Source organism: Mus pahari, chromosome 4 (genome assembly GCF_900095145.1).
Source record: "Mus pahari chromosome 4, PAHARI_EIJ_v1.1, whole genome shotgun sequence".
Taxonomy (NCBI): Eukaryota; Metazoa; Chordata; class Mammalia; order Rodentia; family Muridae; genus Mus; species Mus pahari.
The window spans coordinates 146,160,685-146,174,930 of record NC_034593.1 but is presented as its reverse complement, the minus strand read 5'-3'; the positions used below and the strand labels follow the sequence as shown (position 1 = coordinate 146,174,930).

The 14,246-nt window shown below is 34.3% G+C and overlaps 1 protein-coding gene across 2 annotated transcripts in view; it reads right to left on the bottom strand.

Annotated features, from left to right (window-relative positions):
• Window positions 1-14,246, bottom strand: part of Depdc1 (DEP domain containing 1) — a 28,797-nt gene that overhangs the window by 6,699 nt on the left and 7,852 nt on the right. Inside the window, exons 3-9 of one of the 2 annotated variants that reach the window (XM_021195612.2) lie at window positions 7,050-7,206; window positions 5,703-5,824; window positions 5,183-5,313; window positions 4,380-4,427; window positions 3,100-3,240; window positions 702-1,532; window positions 108-280 (exon numbers count right to left, since the gene is read on the bottom strand). In XM_021195612.2, the coding sequence (XP_021051271.1) occupies window positions 108-280; window positions 702-1,532; window positions 3,100-3,240; window positions 4,380-4,427; window positions 5,183-5,313; window positions 5,703-5,824; window positions 7,050-7,206 (1,603 nt within the window). The remainder of the gene's footprint in view (window positions 1-107; window positions 281-701; window positions 1,533-3,099; window positions 3,241-4,379; window positions 4,428-5,182; window positions 5,314-5,702; window positions 5,825-7,049; window positions 7,207-14,246) is intronic. The other variant, XM_021195615.2, reaches the window with a different exon arrangement.

Sequence of the window (14,246 nt, the reverse complement as noted above, 5' to 3'; positions counted from 1 at the left end):
TATAGGGAACTTTCAGGATAGCATTTGAAATGTAAATAAAGAAAATAATAAATAAATAAATAAATAAATAAATAAATAAATAAATAAATAAATAAAATTCAACTTACCAATGATCTTGTACCTATTTCTTCATGAAGTTTGGGCATATCAACATTTTGACTCATTCTAGAAATCATGCGCATTAGGAGTTGAAGCTTTCTACGATTTGGTGGGGGAAGTAACAAACAACATAACTGTAGAGCATTGATGGCAACCCTCTCTAAATGAGGTTGCAGCAAACCTAAAAGGCAAAGTCACCCCCATCCCGAAAAAAAAATCATCAATGAAAATAGGTTTCAAGTGAATAGAATACAGTTACATAACAAGGGTAAAATAATAGTATTCTTTCTATTATGGTTATAAATTTCTACGTTCCTTTAAAATATAGCAAGATAAAAACTGTTATTTTGCAACTTATTTCTAAGTATTAAAATCCTTCACTTATAAAACAAAGTGATACAGAGTAAGTGAAATTAAATAAAAAGAAATTAAGTGCTTTAAGTAGTATAGAATAAATGTTGGTTATGCCATGACCAAAGTATTTTACAATAATTTCTTCTCAAAGAAAGAACAAAGTAATTTCAGAGAAGAAAAGCCAGGAATAGAAAGCTGAGTTAGTAAACATTAAAAGTTAACATCGCATGCACCAAAAACAGCCTTACTTTGTGTGCCAGTCAACACAGAAGCAGCTGGAGGGAAAGATTTCTCTGAAAGTTCTATGGTACTTTTGCACAGTCTTTTATTGATTGTGGTACTAGACTCTCCGAGCTCATTTGTACTGCCTTGTCCAACGTTTGGTTTCATTATAATTTCAGCCACTGGTTTATTGATATAACTATTCTGTCTTGTACTACTTCTTAAAAGTAAACTCTGAGATCTACAAAGCTGTCTTGACTTATACTTTTCATTACATAACTCTTCTTGGTCTTGAACAGTCAAAGCAGAGGTTCTTTTAAAACCAACACAGTGTGGCAGCTGAGCATTTTCGTCTGAGTGAAGATTAAATAGGGATTTCTGTTTGGGTGCAGACACTAATGATTGCTTACTATTTTGTTCTTCTATGTTCAGAACAGACAGGTGGAAGATACTGGACTTCTTTTCACTTGAATTCACTGGCTTATCTACAATTCCTTCCAAAGAAGAGCACCTTGGTTTGATGTTGGAGGACAGGGCATTTGTATTACTTAAGCTTATTAAATTATGACAGCTTCCTCCCATTATGTCATTAGCACTAGCTCTTCTGTTTCTTAAATTAACTAGCTGTATTTTCTTGGCACATCTTTCTTGAAATCCTTGATCATTTCTTTGTAGTCTTTTAGTAGAATCCAACTCTTCATTGCTTTCGTCTTTGTAAAGCAGACTGAGAAGAAGACACTCAGTTGATTTGAAGGAATTCAAATTGCTTAAATCATGGATTTTTGAAGACCGTGGATCATCTTGTATTTTATGTATTCCACTTGTTCTATCTGAAACTGTGATGTAGCCACAAAAAACTACCAGAAAATGAAACAAAAATTAAGATACAACTGCAAGACAGTGGACAAAAATAAAACAGAAACAAAGTAAAGTTAAAAAAAAAAGGGCATTACTATAATAATATATAGTGTTAGTAAAGAACACATAGCAGTTGCTTAATTTGGAAGCCATTTCAATAGGACACATGCAACATTCAGTTATAAACATGCAAGACTGACTAGTGGAATTTCCATTTGTGATATAAACCATTTAAAAATTAATTTAGCAACACAATCGGGAAGATCAAATCAGAACAAACTTAAGATATGTTTTTACTTTTACAAGTATTTAAAAGCCTTTAATTATACAAAAACTGTATATATAACAGCACACATATAGTCATCTCAGTGTTTATGGGAAGACTGGTTCCAGGGATGCCCATAGACAAAATCTGCAAATTTATGTCTCTTATCTAAAATGGTGTACCATGTACATACATATAACCTAAGCATTTATTTTAAATAATCTCTAGATTATTCATATAACATAAGGTAAGCACTATGTATATATTTATTATTTAGAGAATGATAACAAAAAACAAAACTAAACAAAGAAAAATACCTGGTAGTTCTATGTAGTAACTACATTAAAAAGTAAACATTTTTGATTGGATTGGTTGAATCCAACGGTAGGTAAAAATAGCACACAAAGACTACTATACCTATACTTGCTATCTCTTCTTGGTTACTGGTATAGAACTACTAAAATCCTTGAATTTCCTGAGTGATAAATCTTGTTATTCAAGAGGAGCTTTTGCCACATACATGAGTTTGTGCTAATGTAACTCATGGCTAGTCACATATCTGTATTGCCTACAACCTCTTGGGAAGGGAAGGGAGATGAGGATTGAGGTCAATATCAAGAAAACAAAACAAAACCATAACAAACAACAACAACAACAACAACAACAACAAACATTAATCAACTACACAATTGTACCTAGTAAACAAAACTTACTTAAAATTCTGAAACAATTAAGCTAAGGTAGTTCTGGTTTGATGAACACACAGATGTTCAGGGTGTCTTTCCTGAGAGGTTATAGAGGCTCTGTGTCACCCCTACTCTCTTTCATGTGTATACCTTCTCTTTGTCTATTCCTGAATTCTATCCTTCTTATAACAAAGTAACAAACATAATTACTTTCCAGGGTCTTGTGAGTGATTTACTAAATTATAGAGGAGTTCAAAGGGACCTTTTAATTGGTAGGTAGCTGAGCATAAGTGTAGAGAGCAGAGGGAGCTTATTTGTTGCCAGTACCAGAAGTAAGGGTAGATTTGTGGATATGAGCCTTTCTCCTGTAAGATTAGGGCTAACTCTAGGGAGCTGTGTCAGAACTACATAGAACTATATGACCGTTGATTTCAGGGCAATTGGTGTTAAAGCTTATTTGAACCATTTGATCTGGTATAACCATAGTATTATTAAAATCTGAAATATTTATATCCTACCACATTCATGGTTACCATGTTTTTAGACTTTTAACTTTAAAGAAACTTAAAGACTTTAATAGAATAAATTTAAATATTAAGTAAAATTCACACATACCCAAAATGTTCACAAATAATTCATAATATTCAAATGTAAGTAGAGGTTCAGGGAGATTTAGAAAATAATCTGCAATTGTTTTGAATACATCACGTTCAAATCCAACATAAGTTAGATTATTGGTGTCATTACTTCTTGGCCCTAAGAAGCAGAAGGCAAAAGAAATGGGCAAAAGAAATTTCCATTTAAATACAATTAAAAGTATGCTTAAGTTTAAACTTTTATTTCATGTAGGAGCTTTGGTTAACAACAATTCATGCTACAATATATGCAATCCATCAATTCATATCTCTCTCGCTCTCTTTTAAAAGATTTATTTATTCCATGTGTATGAGTATTTTGTCTGCCTGCATATATATGTGCACCACATACATACCTGGTGACATAGATCCCTGGAATTGGAGTTACAGACAGCTGTCAGCTATCATGTGGGCGTTGGGAAGTGAACCTGGCTACTTCAGAGGAGCAGCCAGGGCTCTTAACCTCCAAGCCATCTCTCCAGTTCCATTTTTCATGCTTTCACTGGAAATTACTGTAAGCCACCTCTGGCTAGTATTTTGTTTTAACATTATTTTAATATATGAAAAACTGGACATAACAGTATGGTTGGTAAATATCGGCCCAGCTTTAGTTCTGATAAAGGTTTATAATAAATATAACAATTGTGTGTCTTTTATGTGGGAACTGAATGTTTTAAGGTGGGGTAGAAATCCAGATTTGAGAGTAAATACTACAATAAAGGCTGAGCAATAAAATGTTAAAACCTGGTTTATATATTACTAACATAGCTTTTTCTATTAATATATCCTGTGAAGTAATCTGTAATGAAAAGGACAAACATGGGATGTATGCAACTTTATTTCTGATTCAACTTCTTTTACATATATGCTATTTTACTTCTAAACTGCCACCTTTAAGCCTTTGGGCCTCATTGTGGCAATTGCTGCAGTTTAGATTTTACCTAAGACTCTTCCAAATCCTATAAGCCTATGAATTTATGATTTATTTAAATTGAACCATAAATGACAGATTCTAATCACAAAATAACCTTTTACATAGAAAATAAAGAGCTTATAATAAACTTCACTTGACTATCATTTGATTCACAATTTTAAATATTTTCTTTAATCTTCATAAACACTATTAATAGAACAGACAGACAAATGGACAGACAGATTGACACAAACACACACATACATGCATGCACACACACACATACACACACACACACACACACACACACACACACAAACACAAACTTGTGGTTTGGTTTAACTTACAATTTGCAAGGCACTTCATTGCAGATAAAACCCAATGTGGAAGATCGTCTAGATTAAAAAAAAAATACAAAGAATGTATATTAAGCCATACCATTTTATGATAGTGTATTTTATTTTGCTTTATGGCTTTATATTTTGCTTAGCACTAAAGGCTCTTACCAGCTTAGCTATTAGCCCAGGACAGATCAATATTTTAAAATACAAGAATTAAAAATTTATAAAGATCTTGAGTTTGATTCTATCTATAATACTTAAAAGAAGTAGCTACTCAAAATCAAGAATTATCTAGGGTTTTTTGAGATATAAACTAAATCTCATCTTTATCTACTTTACTACTTCTCGTTCCACTTTAGTTCTATTACTAACCTACATGAGTATTACTGATTTAGGTGAAACTTATAACTGAAATTAACTATGTCTGAATATCGGGGTACTCTTCCATTGAGGCCTGCTTCAAATATTTAAGTTGGCACTATATCCAGCGTGTTCATCACTAAATCTTTAGCAAAATGTTTGGCACATTGTAGGTACTTAACACATGTGTTGTTAATAATAGTTTTTATTGTCTACATTTTGGATGCTTATCACTGCCATACTTTTAAAGTCTTATTAATTCATTTAAGCAACTACTTTTTTGTGATAGCATAAATAATATTTACTTCCAAAAATTCCATCATTATTGCTAAATGAATGTGCCCTAGGAAAATGTTCTACTTTCTATATCTAGATCTCTACACTAACCTATAAATGCACCTTTGGTTACTAGGTTTGAAAAGATTCCAGATTCTTTTCTAAACACCTACCTGATTTGTCTTGTAGTATGACCACTCCATGTTTACTTGTGTTGGCCATGTTGTACATTATATATTGAGGAATTACTTGGTTTGGGTTTAAGAGTTCTTCTATGGATGGCAAACTTAAAATGGTTTGCAGGCTAGAGAGAGTATAAACAATTTTTTTCTTCATAAAATAAGAGGAAAAGAACATGACTTGCAACAAACAAAGCCATAAGAGTACTTTATTTTTCTCTTAAAACAATTCAAGGATTATATTTATTATTTACTTTTACATATATACTTACTCAACAAAATTCAGAGGAGTCCAATAAAAATCTCAAACTACAGTGATGATTTAAAAAGTATAACTTCTTTCTTTATACTGTACTAGATCTGTACCAAAAGCAATTATTAAAAATCATACATGCATATTTAAATTCTAAGCTTTGAAAAGTAAAATCTTTTTCATTTGCATACTTGGATGAAAAAAATCAAGTTAATAATCCAGATACTTCAGAATCTTAAATTCTGCTTATTTTTGTCTTACTAGATCATAATAACGTATCTCCAAACTTCTTCAATATCTTCCTGGCTTATTTCTTGGTTGTCAGGTGCAATTTCTAGGTCTTCACTGGTTATTCTTTCATGATTTATCTTTTCTGTATTTTCCTGAAGGGGGAAAAATGCTTTGGTTTGTTACAGTTTATACTCAAACTAAAAGGAATGTTGACACACATTTGTTTGTTTGGTGTGTGTGTATAGGACTGAAGTTGACATTGGGTGTCTTTCTTGATGGACCTCCAGTTTCTTTATTGAGGCAGTGCTTTTCATATTTAATAATTGTATAAATCAAAGTATACTGTGGAGTTGCAAAGTGTCTGAAAAGTAATGGGACACATAGTTTTCAGTTTTGTAGCTTTCCCAACACATACAAATCAACTTTGTGTCTAGTTACTTTATAGTTTGGTTTTTAGAAGAGACTAGTGACAGAGATGAGTTGATGAGTTATAAAATTCTAGGCTATTGTTTAGATCATAGACCTGCTGCAAACCATCCATATAGAAGTCTAAATGCCCAACTCGGTTCTACTAGGTAGCAGAACATTTAAGAGGCAAGGCCTTATGGAAAGAAATTGTATCACAGGCAGCAGGTTGTTGGGGGGAGCTGTTGGCACCCCAATTCAGGACCCTTTTCCTTCTTTTACTTTCCCATTTCCGTAAGTAGCTTCCTCCTTCACTTGCCCCTATTATGACGGCAGTGCCTTGCTATAAGACCAAAAGTAACAGAGACTAGAGAATACAGACTGATTTTTTGGAATCTGAGGTTAGACTTGCCTACTTTGAGAGTGATTTTCAAGTATTTCATCACAGTGCTAGAAATCAGACTACACAAATAGGAAGAATAACAAATGACAAAATATTACATTACAAAACTCCTTTTCAAGAATACTTCATTACTGTATTCAACACTGTTTTTGCAGGTTCCAAACACATTAACACACACACACACACACACACACACACACATATATATATATATATATATATATATATATATATATATATATATTCTTAAGATTGTTATCTTAAGGGGGCTGGAGAGATCGCTCAGCAGTTAAACTGACTTTTCTTCCGAAGGTCCTGTGTTCAAATCATAGCAACCACATGGTAGTCACAACCATCCGTAATGAGATCTGATGCCCTCTTCTGGAGTGTTTGCAAGACAGCTACAGTGCACTTACATATAATAAATAAATAAATCTTTTTTAAAAATTGTAATTTAGGAGATTTCAGTATTGGCTTCAAATATTAAAACATCATTTATTTTAAATATTCTTACTATTAACTACATGGTAATGATATTTAAACTATTGGTTAATAAAAGAATATTTTACCTGAGAGAAATGTAATCCACGCTTCTTCGAAGTTTTACGAGATAAGTTTCGTAATTTAAAAATACCATCTTTGTCTTTGGAAAAGTACTCTGTGTTGGTTTTCTTGATTTCTGAATGCCTTTGTGGAAAAGTTTTAAGTGGAGAAGTTGCAGGAAATCTGGTATGAAAATAATATGGAATTAAATAAATAGGATGTGATAAAATAATAAACTTCTAGAGTATTTTTAAAGTCATACAAAAAGTCTGATTTACTCATGTACTGGCTAGTTTTGTGTCAACTTGACACAGGCTGGAGTTATCACAGAGAAAGGAGCTTCAGTTGGGGAAATGTCTCCATGAGATCCAGCTGCAAGGCATTTTCTCAACTAGTGATCAAGGGGGAGAGGCCCCTTGTGGGTGGGACCATCCCTGGGCTGGAGTCTTGGGTTCTATAAGAGAGCAGGCTGAGCAAGCTAGGGGAAGCAAGCCAATAAAGAACATTCCTCCATGGCCTCTGCATCAGCTCCTGCTTTCTGACCTGTTTGAGTTCCAGTCCTGACTTCCTTGGTGATAAACAGCAGTATGGAAGTATTAAGCTGAATAAATCCTTTCCTCCCTAACTTGTTTCTTGGTCATGATGTTTGTGCAGGAATAGAAACCCTGACTAAGACAACTTACATTATCAAGTAATAAAAATTCTAAATTAAATCAATATTACCAATGAACCTACAAAGTATCTTAGCAGCTTCTTGTTTCTTCCGTATACTGTGCACATTTCAGTTTTGCTTATATTCAGCTCAGGGTTGCAATCAGGACTAATTTGGTTGAAGAAATAATGCTTACATACAAATAGCTCTAGGAAACTGTCATATAAATCTCTTTGAAAAAACAAAACAAAACATAGCTGTGTAGTGTTGGTGTCTGACTTTAATTACAGCACTCAGAAAACAGAGGCAGGTGGAGCTCTTTGTGTTTGAGACCAGCATGGTCTACAGGTGAGTTCCAGGACAGCCAGAGATTTACAGAGTTCTGTCTTTAAAAAACCAACCAAAACAAAACAAAATAAAACCCTATAGTTTGTATATACTTCCAGCCTTTTGACAGTTTGTTCCAACTTTAGGATTTAGTCTCTTGCTTTTTTTTGACTATGGTGCATTTTGTTTTTCATCTTAATATGAGGCATTTCAAGGATACAAACAAGAACAAAATATAAACTGTCAAACAATATAACTGTTGATATTTTACTAAATAGTTGTCCTTTTTCTAAGCACAAGAAAATCTTCTCCTATTTAAAATCTTGCCCCCCTCCTAAGGGGAATCACACACACACACAAATTCATAGTTTTTACGTGTTTAGGCTTTCAGTAAACATATGTAAACAGTTTAGTCTTGTGTATTTTTTTTCAGTATCTTTCATCATATACTAAATTAATACTTAATGCTTTTGGCATTGGAAACTTTCTCTGCTACAATATAATTTTAAAATTATCTCATAAAAGTTTTGTTTTTCATACTGAGATATTTGAACAGGTATAATGTTTGTTTTAAAAAATATTTAATTTGTAATTAGTATTTGCGTGTAGGTAGATACATGTGACTATAGGTGCCTTTAGAGTCCAGAGGCATCCGATTCATTTTCATCATCTTATTACAAGTTATTATAATAATTATACATTATTTAAGGGCAAGGACCTGTGTCTTTGTTTTGCAATTAGGAAATTTATGAAACTTAAGCTCAATAATAATGTCAATGAAACATGATAAAACTTTCATAACATACAAAACCACAAGTATCTGTTATCCTTCCAATTTCCTACTTTATTATATACTATTTAACACTCAAAAATGTTGAACTTTGTCGCTCACAAATTTCAACCATACAGTTTTCTACATAGTTTCAATTGACTTAGAGCAGCAATACTAGACAATCACCAGACCTTCATTCACCCTCCTCTTTTCCAAATTTAATCCCCCAGTCTGTGTCAGGTTCTGTAGCAGATCACCTACTGCTATTTCCCCTTTCTCTATGTCCTTCTCTAGCAAATCATGAAGATCTTCTACACCTGTTCTCACCTCCCAATCCACTAGTCTCACCTCCAACCTCTATAAACACTCCCTGGGGAGCAGATAACCTAGGAAAACATGCAGGCAATCTTCAGATCTTCACACCTTCCTTTCCTACAAACCCAACCCCCCACTCTGATCTCCGTAGCAGACCACCTGTTGTGGCCTCTCCTTCCTCTCTTCTCCCATTCCCAGAGGACAAGACAGATATTGGTGGCACATCCTACTTTCATCCCTCCTGTGACTCCTCTCAGCATTCCCATTTCTAGCACATCTCCATCTGTAACTGTCAGCTCCCAATACCAAGAAACATATTCTAACCAAGAACTCTCAGTGGCCACATCTGGCAGAATCTCAGAAGCGTTCCCTACCAGGCAATTTACAGACACCACACTCTCCTAAGAAACAGGGCAACAGAAAACAAGGAATAGAACACCCACAACAAAGACAAAACCAGATATCAGCACCTAGAATTATAGTCATCCTAAACCCATATTTCTAGACCCTCCATAAAAACACAATCAGTAAGAGACAGGACAATATGTCTCCACTAAAGCCCAGCAACCACAGTACAGTAGGTCCTGAGAAATGTAATATGGCTGAAGCACAAGAAAGGGACTTCAAAATAGCCTTCATGTCCTTAAAGTGAAATGAATATCTCTTAAAAAAAATCTATGAAAACACAAACAGTGGAATGAAATGAGGAAAATAGTTCAAGATCTGCAAGTGGAAAAAGAATCAACAAAAGTAAATCTAAACTGAGAGAAAACTAGAAATAAAAAATTTAGGCACAGCAAGATTTTGCTGAAGGGACCCTGATATAGCTGTCTCTTGTTAGGCTATGCCAGTGCCTGAAAAACACAGAAGTGGATGCTCACAGCCAGCTATTGGATGGAACACAGGGTGCCCAATGTAGGAGCTAGAGAAAGTACCCAAGGAGTTGAAGGGGTCTGCAACCCTATAGGTGGAACAACATTATGAACTAACCAGTACCCCCAGAGCTCATGTCTCTAGCTGCATATGTAGCAGAAGATGGCCTAATCGGCCATCATTGGGAAGAGAGGCCCCTTGGTCTTGCAAACTTTATATGCCCCAGTACAAGGGAATACCAGGGCCAAGAAGTGGGGGTGGGTAGGGGAGCAGGGCGGGGTGGGGGGTGGTGGTATAGGGAACTTTTGGGATAGCAATTGAAATGTAAATAAAGAAAATATCTAATTAAAAAAAAAGGTGAAAAAATTTGCCCTCTAGAAACAGAAATTCAAAGAGATGGTAACAAACTTTATACAACTGTACTAAGTAATAAACTGTTGTTCCTAAAAAAAAAAAAATTAGGCACTTGAATGGAAAATTCATAGGTAGGACTCACCAACAGAATAAGGGATGGAAGAGAGAATCTCAGGTGTTGAAGGCAAGATAGAAGAAATGGATACCTTGGTCAAAGAAAATGTTAAATCTAAAACAATCCAGGCACAAAATTTCCAGGAAATCTGGGACATTATGAAAAGACCAAGTCAAAGAATAACAAGACTCTTGCTTTCTCTTGTTCTTGCTTTCCCTTCCCCTCTCTCTCCCATTACCTCTCCCCCCACTCTCTCCACGTGCTCACAGCCAGCCTTTTTTCTTCTCCTCTACCCCCTCCATTCCTCCTCTTCTCTCTCTCTTTCTCTGCCCCTACTACCCTCTTAACTCTCTTCCCCATGCCCTTAACAAACTCTATTCTACACTAAAAATAAATAAATAAATAAACAAATAAATAGCTAGCAAGAACACAAGAAGGGAAAGAAATCCAGGTCAAAAGCACAGAAAATATTTTTTAAAAAATCATAGAAGAAAAATTTCCAACCGAATGAGGTGCCTATCAAGGTACAAGGATAACATGAAATAGACTAGACCAGTGAAATTCTCAGTGTCACATAACAATCAAAACACTAAATATATAGAACAAAGAAAGAATATTGAGAACTGAAAGGGAAAAATACCAAATATATATAATGACAGACCTATTAGAATAACACCTGACTTTTCAATGGAGACTCTAAAAGTCAGCAGGATCCAAAGAGATGTTCTACAAACTCTAGGAAACCAGAATCCAGCCTAGACTATTATACCATGCAAATCTTTTTATCACAATAGATGGAGAAAGAATGACATTCCATGATAAAACCAAATTTAAACAGTCTCTATTTACAGAAAGTACTAGAACAACTTCAACCAGAAGAATCTAACCACACCCAAGAAAACAAAAAGAATAAATTAGAAATAAAAAAAGGAGGACCCACATACGACAAGAAAATAGGGGGATCAACAAATACTGCTCATTTCTAACACATCAACAGACTCAATTCTGTAAAAACCAAACAGAATGGACTCAAAAACAGGATCCATCCTTCTGCTGCATGCATCAAACACACCTTAACATCGTGGATAGACAGGACCTCAGGGTAAAAGGATAGAAAGAGATGTTCCTAGGAAGCTAATTAGTTATTTTAATATCCAAGAAAATAGATTTCAAACCAAAACTAATCAGAAGAGATAGGGAAGAACATCAAAGGAAAAATTCACCAAGAAAATATTGCAATTGTTAACATTTTTACATCAAACACAAGAGAACCCAAGTTCATAAAAGAAACACTATTACAGCTTAAACTATATATTGACCCTCACACAGTGATACCCGGTGACTTTAATACCCTACTCTCAACAAACCACTGACAATTCATCCAGACGAAACTTTAAAGAGAAATACTAGCACTATCATCTAACATATATTTATGGAATGTTTTACATATATGAAAAAGAATAGCTCCTGAAACTTTCTCTAAAACCAACCACATTCTCAATCATAAGGGCATACTTTAACTAGCTGTACACCACTAAATAGGAAAATCTAAAAGAAATGTATAATTTTCTTGATATATATCACTTATAAAAGTTAAAATGAGATAAGCAATTTAAACAGACCCATTGTTAGCAACTAGTCATCTCTACTTCCTGCCCCAGGGGCCTAGCAACAACAGGATACATTATCACTAGCTGCTAAGATGAGACGAATTTCCACTGTCATCATGAGTCCTGCATCCTGACTATGGGCAAGCACTTTAACCTCTTATAAAAAGCCAGTATCTTCCCTCCCCATTCTCATTTTCCCCTCTATCCATGCCCAGAAGTAGAATCTGTATACCCCATCCCCAATGAACCTCCCATATAAAATCTGTCACATGGTGTGACTTTATAGTGTCCACTGCTTAGATCACAACACCTATAATCCCTAATGAAATAGAAACAGTAATTAAAATTTCCAAACCAAAAGAAACTCAGGGTCACAAGGGTTTTAGTGAAAAATTATACCAGATTTCCAAAGTAGGCTTAACTCCAATACTCCTTGAATTATTTTGCAAAATAGAAACAGAAGAAACACTGTTCAACTCTTTTTATGAGGCCAGTTTCGGATACCTATATCACATAAAGACCCAACAAAGAAAGAATTAAGGACCAATCTCCCTTATGAACCTAATTGCAAAAATTCTCAATAAAATACTTGCAAACCAAATCCAAAAAATACAACAAATAGATCATCCACCATGATCCAATAGAGAAGCAGAGATGGTTCAACATATGTAAATCAATAAATATAATCCATCATATAAAAAACTGAAAGATAAAACCACATGATCATTTCATGTGATACAGAAAAGGCTTCTGACATAATTCAACACCACTTCATGATAAAAGTCCTAGAGAGATTAGGGATACAAGTGTAGACTGCACCAGAATAAAGGCCATTTATAGTAAGCCCATACAAAATATCTACTTAAATGTAGAGAAATTCAAAGCATTCCACTCCAAAATCTGGGACAAGACAAGGTGGTGGACTATTTCCACACATATTCAACATTGTACTTGAAATCTTAGCTAGAGCAATAGGTAACTGAAGTAGATCAAGGGGATACAAATTGGAAAAGAAGAAAGTATCATTATTTGCAGATGATATGATAGTATCCAGAAGTGATCCTAAATTATTCCCTGGGGGAATTCCTATACTTGATAAATACTTTAAGCAAAGCAGTTGGATACACATTAAATCATAAAAATCAGTAGCCTTTGCATGTACAAATGACAACATCCTGGGAAAGAAATCTGAGAAATTGTTTAAACAACAGGTTCAAATAATAAGAAAGACTTGGATGATAAAAATTTTAAGTCTTTGAAGAAAAAAATTGAAGCTATCAGAGGATGGAAAGATGTCCCATGTTCATGGATCCGTAGGATTGACATAGTAAAAATGGCCATCCTACCAAAAGCAATCTACAAATTCAATGCAATCCTTACTAAAATTCCATCATTATTCTTCACAGGACTTGAAAGGCTAGTGTTTAGTTTCACATAGAAACACCAAAACTCAGGATAGTTAAAACACTCATGAATGATAAAAGAACTGCTAGAGGTTTCACCATCTTTGACCTCAAATTATATTACATCTCAAATTGTACTATAGGGAGATTTTATAAATATATATATATATATATATATATATATATATATATATATATATAATGTCATAATATTGGCACAAGAACAGATCTGTTGATCAATAGAACAAAACTGAAGACCCAAACATAGATCCATACATCTATGGACACCTGGTTTTTGATAAAGAAGCTAGAAATACACAAGGGGGAAAAAAGAGAGCATCTTCAATAAAAGATACTGGTCAAACTGAATGTCTGCATGTAGAATAATACAAATAGATCCATATCTATCACCTGCACAAAACTTAAATCTAAATGGATAAAATACCCAACATTAAACCAGATACAATGAATCTGAATCTGATAGAAAGTAGGGAATAGTCTTGAACTCATTGGCACAAGAAAAGATGTTCTGAATAAAACATTAACATTAGTAGGCACTGACAACAACAATTTTTTCATTTATTTTATTATTATTATTATTATTATTTTCTTTATTTACATTTCAAATGCTATCCCGAAAGTTCCCAATTTCCCCCCCCCCCCGCTCCTACTCCCCTACCCACCCATTCCCACTACTTGGCCCAGAACTTCCCTTGTGCTGGGTCATATAAAGTTTGCAAGACCAAGGGGCCTCTCTTCCCAGTGATGGCAGATTAGGCCATCTTCTGCTACATATGCAGCT